The 9,715-nt window shown below is 40.2% G+C and overlaps 2 protein-coding genes across 2 annotated transcripts in view; one reads left to right on the plus strand and one right to left on the minus strand.

Annotated features, from left to right (window-relative positions):
• Positions 1 to 1,723: 1,723 nt before the first annotated feature.
• Positions 1,724 to 7,058, minus strand: sgcb (sarcoglycan, beta (dystrophin-associated glycoprotein)). Its single transcript, XM_076278187.1, has 6 exons — positions 7,006 to 7,058; positions 5,886 to 6,095; positions 5,458 to 5,643; positions 4,940 to 5,131; positions 4,638 to 4,769; positions 1,724 to 3,402 (listed from the first exon to the last, which is right to left on the minus strand). Exons 1-6 carry the CDS (start codon positions 7,018 to 7,020, stop codon positions 3,196 to 3,198), a joined length of 942 nt encoding a protein of 313 aa, XP_076134302.1. The 5' UTR covers positions 7,021 to 7,058; the 3' UTR covers positions 1,724 to 3,195.
• A 1,063-nt stretch (positions 7,059 to 8,121) lies between these two features.
• The window catches only part of spata18 (spermatogenesis associated 18), an 8,957-nt gene continuing 7,363 nt past the window's right edge, over positions 8,122 to 9,715 (plus strand). Inside the window, exons 1-2 of the mRNA XM_076276754.1 lie at positions 8,122 to 8,208; positions 8,918 to 9,023. Of these exons, the coding sequence (XP_076132869.1) occupies positions 8,122 to 8,208; positions 8,918 to 9,023 (193 nt within the window). The remainder of the gene's footprint in view (positions 8,209 to 8,917; positions 9,024 to 9,715) is intronic.

The raw sequence follows: 9,715 nt of genomic DNA on the forward strand, positions 1-9,715 counted from the left end.
TATTGATCAAATATAGTAGCTTGTAATCAATTTATTGATTATATTTTATTGCTCCACAATAGATTTTGTTTACTTTAGTTGTTTACTTTTGGTTTTGCTATTAATGTATGAGGGGCATTGCTTTGACAGGGTGGGGGCATTTTACCCCACCCTTGGTGGGCATTTTACCCCACCGCTGGGGCAAAACGCCCCTTTTGCACAATTTTTGTTGTTGGTAAAATACTAATTAACTGTTAACTCTGGACAATTTTCATATTTGGTTTATAATTCATGACATTGTCACTCAAAACTAGGATAGCAATTCTACATATATTTAGCTTTTCCGGTTTTACATTGTTAAAGGAAAATTCCGGTATTTAGCACTTTGAGTCCCTTTTCTGGTTTGTTTTGGATGAACTAGAGTTGTGGACACCGAAATTTTGACGATTGGTCCTGTCTCGACCTTTCTGACTCGTTTTGAATTGCCTTTGACTACTCAGAGTGGCTGCCAACAGACATAACGTTGGTTTTCAAAACCGTGCAACTCACCGAGTGGTTAGTGGTGTTCGTTGATGTTCCAAAACAAGTAGCGTAGCGAAATACAGTTTCTGTCGTGTTTTATTTGGCATTTTGTAAAATCCCATTGATTTCTGTTGGAAGACTCATGGTTCAGGTTCAGGTTCAAATATTGAGCGGAAGTTTATACGCGGTTGTGAGGTGTCTGAATAAATAGTTCCACAATAGGAAATAATACGGCTGGAAATCATACATTGCGCCGATATATTTGCTTTTAATAATCAACGAACACCACTAACCACTCGGTGAGTTGCACGGTTTTGAAAACCAACGTTAAGGGGGGTTTTAGGACATGTTTACAGTACAGCCTACATTATACCTGTCCACCACTCTAGTTCATCCAAAACAAACCAGAAAAGGGCCTCAAAGTGCTAAATACCGGAATTTTCCTTTAAGATTTAAACCTAGATGGTTAGGCTACGGCCATCATCGGGGGAAAAGACACTCCACGCAGGTGATTGTTTACACTGTGTTCAGATGAAAACAACAATTCACAATCAATCTGAATCTATTACACACAACATCTAAGAAGAAATCCATAAAATGAAGCACTCTACAAATGAAAGCCCTAGTGCTAGAGAAATGTAATACAGTCTGTAGGCTACTGTAATACAGAGCCAGCTAACTTCAAAGGAAATCTTGTTACTCATATGCAATGTCCAAATTGTTAGTCTTATGTGTTTTGTTATCCCATACACATAAGGAATGCATATTACAATTATTTCAATACAGCTTGATTGTTTAGTCACTAATAAAATAAATAAAACAGAGGCTATTATAAAAAAAACTAAAAAAAAAACTATTTCAGCGTAAAGATGACTTACCAGCCAGTGGAACCAAGGTATTGTTAGTCTTGTGACTTGCCTCAGAATTTTTCTACACAGCACTTTATGTTACAGGGAGTATCTTTGGACACAGTCTGCTTAAGATCAAAGTCTGGAGGAAGCAGGGTAGCACCTGAGACATGCGTACATGCACAGAGGACACACTCCCTATAACACACACACACACACACACACACCTATGCCTAGACAGGATTTCTATAACTATTTGCCTTGCCCAAGTTAATGTCTTACAGGACCACTTGTTGAAAGTTGTATTATTGTTCAGAGACTGAAATATGAAAAAAAAAATACATTCATGAAAAAAAGACAATATCTGCTTTTGTGGTTTAATTCTGTTTTATTCAAGTCAAATCAAAGACAACTCAAATAAATACCACACATGAAACAACGCCATCAAAACCCATAACGGTAAATGGTATATTGCACAAAATATCACACCACTCTTTTTTTCCTACATTAATCTTATCAAAAGATATTAAAAATAAGCACACTCCTTTCTGTGCACTGACCATTTCTCAAAAATAACAGATTTTGTTGTAGTGTAATATATAGAATAACGCAGTGCATGTTCCTGCATTTTTGCAGCGTAAGGCGAAATGAGATGAGTGGTTGCTTTTTAGTGAAAATAATCCTAGTCGAGGACAGTACAAAACACAACAAATCAACAACAAGACTAACAACAAATCAACCATCTCTTGATGTAGTGAGGCCGTTTTAAAGAGTTTACAGTAACATAGGACCATTGTATTTATCATAACACCCTAGATTACATCAGGAAAGCTCCTGGACAAGGGTTCTTGAAACCTCCTTCACCACACTGACACACAAGTACATATATTTGGCACGACTAGCATGGACAGTAGTGATAAGAAAGAGAGGCATTGTGAGTGGCCCCTTTTCAGACATGTCCAGTTTAGGGAGAGACTGCTGATAAATATCATTGCCTTTTCAGGCCAAAAACTAAAAACAAAACAGGAATAATATAAAAAGGCCTCTTCAGAGAGGTATAAACTGAATGTGTAACAGCAAACCAGCTGTGCTGAATAATCAGTGAGTGACAGATATTACTGGTTGTACAAATTTCTAAATCAACATAATTCCCATGAAAACATCACTCATTAGCTGTGACCATTTTGCGGTACCACCACAACAAAGTGAATTCCTACAAATCCAAACTTGGGATTATACACCACACAAAGCTGCCAGCAGTTATGTACATGAGCCCATAAAATGGTTGATAAGCAACGTAGGTGTAACAGATACGTATTAGTATCAGTTCAGGTATGTGTCTGGGCGTGTGCGGACAGATAGGGTGGGAGGCAAGTGATGTGATGCATCTGTAATACTGCATTGGAACATTAGAAAAGTATTACATTAATCCCTTCATTTTCATTTTCACCTCTCTACTCTTGTAAACTTTGGACAGGATAATAATACATGTGGGTAAAAACCATGGTAGTGTTTCAAAAATCGATACAAAATAGTGGCACTGAAACAAAGCTAAAGCAGTGAGAAATCTTTGGCCAAAATACTGCATGGCACAAAATAAATTGTAAAGTTATTAATTTACTTGTTAAACATGGTACTCTAATCAGCATGTTTTTTTCTTTCTGTTTCACTCTCGTGTGTGCATGAGGGTAAATGGATGGGGGGCATGAATATAGGTATGACCTGATATGTACTGAATTCCCATGTTAGCTGAGTGGGTGGAACGGTAGTTGCAGTCCATTTTTTCTTTCTCTTTCACTCCCTGATTTTCTCTCTCTCTCTCTCTCTCTCTCTCTCTCTCTCTCTCTTAGTGAGCCATTCCACAGGGGTTGTCGGACGTTGCGCAGCCCATGTTGGGGTACTTGACCTGGACCTGGAACAGTGTGCCATCTGCACACATGCACAGCTTATACCTTATCATGTTCTCGTCAAAGTAGAGTTCCCCCTTCGCCGAGGACTTTGGCATGAGAGTGGAGGCAAACATGACAGAGCCGTTGAGCACAATGCTGTTGTCCTGCAGGGAAAAAGAAGCGAGAGGGATTCAGCTTAGGACATGTCAGACTGACAGACTGACAGACAGACAGATAGACTAAAGGGCCGTTCACACCAGGAACGATAACTATAACTATAATGATAAAAGCGTCCACGTTGACCAATGATAAGGAAAGTCTCTCCTTGTGTTGATGAATGTGATGGCTAAAATTTGATGGATTGTGATTGGCTGTCAGCTTTTTATCGTTCTCAAAATCAAAAAGTGATCCCCAACGATATCATTCTTCATGTCGTTATCATTATAGTTTATGTGGGAACGTTGTCATTCATATTAATGAGAACAATATTTTTTTAATAGTTATTATTATAGTTATCGTTCTTGGAGTGAACGGCCCTTAATGTCTGCATCAGGACATTACTATGACCACCACGGTGCTAGCGTATTTCAGTCATTTTTGGTAGACGATTCATGGGACACCAGCAGAACGGGGCAAATGCAACTTGGTAGGCATGCAGCCCCACTAGGCTGATAAGGAATAGAAGCTTTAGGCCCCTGGGGCCACCACCCCTCGGCACTGGGCCCCATTAACGCCAGGTAGGATAAAAATAGCAGTTTTTGCAGAATAGTTAGAAAACTGTTGTGCCAAAGATGGTGAAATGTTTGTGCTATGTTGGTCTCACAGAGCCACAATAACCCAACTCATAATCAAGTAAAAAGCGTAAATGCACAAACATGGTGGTTCAATCACCAATATCTTGTGGTGAGATATTCTGAACCAAATTTGATTAGGATCATCATGACAACCTCATCAAGTTTTGTGAAATTCCATCCATGACAACCACATCAGGTTTTGTGAAATTCCATCAATGACAACCACTGCAATTTATGAATTGCTATATCTCTTAACTCACTGTCGAAACCCATTATGCTATGCAGTACATCTAATTCACATTTCTTCTCCTGCAGGTACTTGTTTCCTGACACAGTATTGAATACTGAAAATTGGAATACTCTCAATGTCATTCCATTCACAAGTAATCAAAAGACAAGACTGTATAACAAACATGACTGGAACATGGCAATACTTGACAGAGTTGGCTTGACTTGACTTGAGAATGAGTGCATCTCTGGACTGAAGCACGCTGCTAGACAGGCAGTTCTATTTTATGGCACTGCCACTGAGGGTGTGGCGGAATGTGGAAACTCACAATGAAATTGCACAAAGCTCCAAACGATCCAATAGTTTCTCAACTCACAGCCTTCAGTTCCACGTCTCCCCCTATCCGGAACTCCACAGTCTTCCCCATGATGTATACTCCCTCGTTGCCACGGACTATGGCCTTGCCGTCTCCTTTAATGGTCAGGTCAGATGATGCATTGCTGGTTATCTAAGAAATCAAGAGAGCCATCAATAAATGATTTATCATAAGCCAAAGTTTATAGTTTTAAAACACAGTTTTAAAACATTTAATGGTGGAAGTGCCACCACAGGAAATCACTTAGCAAGGACAAAAACAAACCTTTGATGCTTACTTGGAGATTATTGTATGGTACTTACCCTTTCTGTTGAAGCCTTTTTGACACTAAGCACTTTTACACCTTTGGGCAGGTGGAACTCGTGTCTGTCATAGTCAGTGCTAAAGAACGTGGTCTGGGTCCGGGGGTCAGTGAAGGACACTCCAAGGTCACTGGTGATGGATGTCTTCTCCTTTTCAACACTCAACTTGGTGTTTCCTTGCTCAAACACTACCTGTAGCACACATTCTCACACACACACACACACACACACACACACACACACACACACGCACCCACACACACACACACACACACACACACACACACACACACACACACACACACATGCACCCACGCACCCACATACACAAAACAAGCATAGACACACACATAGACAAAGACAAAAGCACATTCACAGATTAACATTAAACATTCGATTAGACACACATAATGCATTCAGCAGGCATTCCACTATAGTGTACACGGGAGAAAGAATGTTTGTTTGTTTGTGGGTGTGTGTGTGTGTGTGTGTGTGTGTGTGTGTAGTTGTGTGGTTACCGGGTTATTGTTGCCAGTGATGATCAGGTCTTGGTCCTTCCTGCCACCCACTGTGCTCTTCTGAAGAGGGTGCACTATACCCATATCTGCCTTCTGCTTGAAACGCAGCAGACCACTTTCATGGAACTCCATGCTGTCACAGCCATTGGGGCCTATACGAATGACTGTCCAGATCACCAAAGTAATCTGGACACATTCAACACATCAGAGAGAGAGAGAGAGAGAGAGTAGTAAATAAATAAAGAAAAGAGTATTAACATATTAATATTTTTGTATTTCCCAAAGTAATCAATGTGTATTGGATCAGAAAGAGCGGTAAAGACGAGACAGGGAGAATCAAAAGTGTCATTCCCACAATTTAAACTTTGACATCAATCCTACCCTGGGACAGGACTGTAATAAGCTCTTAATACACACACAGGACTTACTATGAGGTTGATGAGAGCCAGCAGGAAGAGCAGGACAATGATGCAAATGGCCATGTTGCCCTTGCGTCCCCGTAGCCCTGTCTTGTGCAGACGCTCCTCTTCGATGGGCACATAGCCGGCCTTGAAGTTGCTGTTGTGCTCCTTGTTGGCGGTGCGGCGCTCAATGGCCTTCTCCCTCATTGACCGCTTCACCGGTCCATTAGTGCTCTCCTTCAGGACAGAACAAAACCATTAACACACAGAATAGATTAAGCGTTACAATTTTGTAACTGCTACAACAGACATACATTGAAGCTAAATCACAACACAAGCTGTCATGTGTTTTGTATTATGAATAAAGTAAAGGGCTTAAACCTAACATTTAAATGTCATCATGGTAGTCTATTATGGTAACAGGCTATTATGTTAATCGCACTCAATGTTACTATAATAAGCTTATTCATTGGAAACCATGTTGAACCATGTTAAACAAAACACTGCTAACAAAACAATATCCATCCAAACATCTGATCTGCACAACTCCAATGCCAAGATATTGTGATAGCAAAAAAACGAAGCAAAATAGACATTTTGTTTGTCAGAGGAGCCAATTTGCAGTAGAGGACTAAACGACATAAGCCTGATAATAATGATATAAAATTCAGAAGCCAGTAACACACATCCTTACGAGACAATTTATGGACTAGTCTGCTGTGCACTCTGCTGGGATACTGCTTCCCTCAGGAATGCATAGAAATATCTGAAGCACTCGTCACTGTCTCTAAACATGCCTAAAAATAAATCACACCAATACTTCTCTTGACGCATCAACCGCAGCAGAAAGTCATTTGAAACATATATGGGCTTAACCCTTATTATGAAATCACATCTTCTATAGCGGACAACGTAGTCGTGAGTGCCACAAATTATACTAGGCTACTCATTTTTTCCATAGGCGGCGCAAAACATAAGCAAGACTGGCGCATACCGTTTTCCATACAATAAAGCAAACCTAAACACATTCAAAAATAAAAAGACTTTCCGTGTTGAAAAACATTTGATGAAGCCCCTATTAAACTATTAGAAACCATATAATAGTCAAACGATACAAAGAAAATGGTACATCGCTTCCAAAACAGACCTGCTCGGACGCCATGTTGACCCTCCCTCTCTCTGCAGCGTTTGACAGCTTAGAATAGCTCTCGGAAGAAACCATTTTACCAAAGCGCAGGCTATTATACCGTGGCCAAGTTCAACTTCAGTGATAGCATGGTAGTCGAGCAGTGGAATTCTAAAACTTTACATTACAAGGAGTAGGCCTATGCAAAATTACAAAAATCATTAGCGAAATCGACTAAAATCATGCAGTTTCCACAATGAAAAATGGTCCATTCCCTTCTAAAATGAGCCAACCGGGATATTACAATGAGGCTCCTAAAAAGGAAATTCCAAATAAAGGATGTCCATTGATACAAATGGGCTGTACTCTGTGAACCACCAGGGTGGGCAATGAGTAGGACAAATCTAATTTGTTTTAACCAACAAAATGCTTATATTATCGGATAGTAATGGACAGTTTGAGCACTGCTGTCATACATGTTCCCTTGCGTACTACACCAACATAATTGCAGTCCATGGTAATTATTCCATTGCAGATAATCATGTTTTGTAAACCACAGAGCAGAAAGCAGATGCTTTATAGTAAATATAGTTAATGTGATGTTTAGACCTACATAGAAGTAGGCTATGTTTCATTTGGTGTTTTAATTGTATTTCTTAAAATATGAAATAAACAAGAGCAACTAATTAGGGCACAATTCCATCACAGGGTGAAGGGTCAACCCCTTCAGCCATTGACACCGAACACCTATGTATAACGTGGTGTGTGTCCCAGTATGACATTTCAACAGTCTCGTTTACATCACAGAGGCATCGTCAGCACCTAACCTGGCGCAGGTAAACGGTCACAATGGAGCCAAGCACCTGCGGCGTGCTCAGTGAGCTTTTCACAATAATGTGCTCTGCTCTCGGCCATTAAACGTCGGCGTTGCTACAACTGATGGAGCTCAGCGTCCCTAGCATCGAAAGAACGTCAAGGGCAGGAACTTTTCCCTTTTCTTATTTTACGACGTGTAGCCTATAAATACAGAGCGCGCGCCTGTCAGGGGCGCACTCGCGCCGGATTAACAAAGGCCTGTTACAGCAAGTGGGGACGATCAGGAAACCTTTTGCTGGATTAGGAGTGAATAAAACGGACATGGCAGACAGTCTACGGAGGCTGGTGAACTCATCATCCTTCAGCCTTCTGCAACAGAAATTAGAGTCGTGGTACAAAGACTATCATGTAAGTTAGCGAAATCATACATTATTTACGCATGCTCTTTCTTAAATCAGTGAGGCTATCCGATATAGGCTAGTCCTGCATTGGCTCATGTTAATTTAACTTTACTGCTACAGGATGGCTGTGTAAGACTTTCAGGAATGTATGAAGTGTTACATAGGTGCTCAACCAAATAAAATGGCAAGCATTTCTGAGTGGAACTGTTTAGCTTATGTAGAACATAGTTCCGTCGGCTTGTATCCATTAAGTTACCGCACTGAATCCTAACAGAATATGGAACACAGTGCAAACAATTTTTGCAATGTATTGTATCAAATCATTCGAGTTCGCTTGTTTTATGCATACATTTGACAAAGTTTGGTTACTACGGACGCCGGTTGTCAGGGCGACCACTCAGTCATTCTAGGCTATCCTGGGGATGTAGTGTTGTGCACAAGGCACGCCCCCATGTATTTAGTGAGCGGAGCATTTTGAAAGTAGCCTAGTTGTGAGTTTCTGTCTCTGCAGCTACTCATGTTTCATCACATTTCACACCACATTACATGTGAATTAGTCAGGCACCTGTCATGCCACTAATGGTGCATTCACTATACTTTACACATGTAAAGGCTTACATGTTAATATAGCCTACCACAAACAATAGGTTGCTCAATCCAGTACATGATAAATTGCAAAGCCAAGAAAGCCAACTTCAATGTCTTACTCCTTTCAGGTGATCTCATGCGACCAAAACCTGAATCGGTGCTGTGAGCTGGTGGAACTCACTTCCAAAATCCAGGGCCAACTCTTTGCAATACTCAACCAAACTGCAAGAGAGGGTATTGTCAGAAGTTCTGCACTGTACACTGTATATTAAATGTGCTCTCTCTGCATGTTCCGTCCAGCACGTTTCTTAGGCAAAAGGAGTGACTGCTTATATTGATTATCTTCCTCCTGTAGATAATTTGTCTATTGTAGTGTAGGGTCTACTGTACTGGTATGGTCCTGTTTTCTGACCTAGTCAACACTGTTTTCCATGTCCTCCCAATAGCCCTAAGTTTTACAATGACCTTAAAAGACCATCAGTGAACCATAAATCAAACTTGGTCACCTGGTTACCTTCCCTGTTGGAGTGTTAGATAAAACCTCCACTTGAGTAAATGTTTGGTATTGTAACTACGGTACTAACACACTATAAAACAAGACATGTTTTACATGATTTTATTGTAATGGCTATTGTATAGCTCAGAAGACTTCTGGATACAGTAGGTTTTCTTTTTCTGTGTATCGTATTCCAAATAGGTTGAGTACCTATTCAGTTGTATGGAGGACTATGAAGATTGTGTTAGACTTCCAGGGTTGGGTCAAATTACTTTGAAATGTAATCCATTACTGACTACAAATTACATGGCAATTTTTGTAATTAGTAACGTAATCAGTTGGATTACCAAAAACATGTAACATAATCTGATTACTTTAGGATTACTTTTAGATTACTTCTATAAATATGTCCCTTAATTACATGTAATCC

This window comes from Alosa pseudoharengus, unplaced genomic scaffold (genome assembly GCF_046254945.1).
Source record: "Alosa pseudoharengus isolate Yale_2024_CS ecotype anadromous, Long Island Sound unplaced genomic scaffold, YU_APseudo_1.1 YU_APseudo_1.1_scf_11, whole genome shotgun sequence".
NCBI lineage: Eukaryota > Metazoa > Chordata > Actinopteri > Clupeiformes > Clupeidae > Alosa > Alosa pseudoharengus.

Excerpts from the sequence above, each read along its gene's own strand:
- sgcb (XM_076278187.1), bottom strand. Across the intron at positions 5,644-5,885 it reads TGGCTCTCATCAACCTCATA|ATTACTTTGGTGATCTGGAC; the intron begins GTAAGTCCTGTG and ends GAATGTGTCCAG. Across the intron at positions 4,770-4,939 it reads AAAAGGCTTCAACAGAAAGG|ATAACCAGCAATGCATCATC; the intron begins GTAAGTACCATA and ends TTGATTTCTTAG.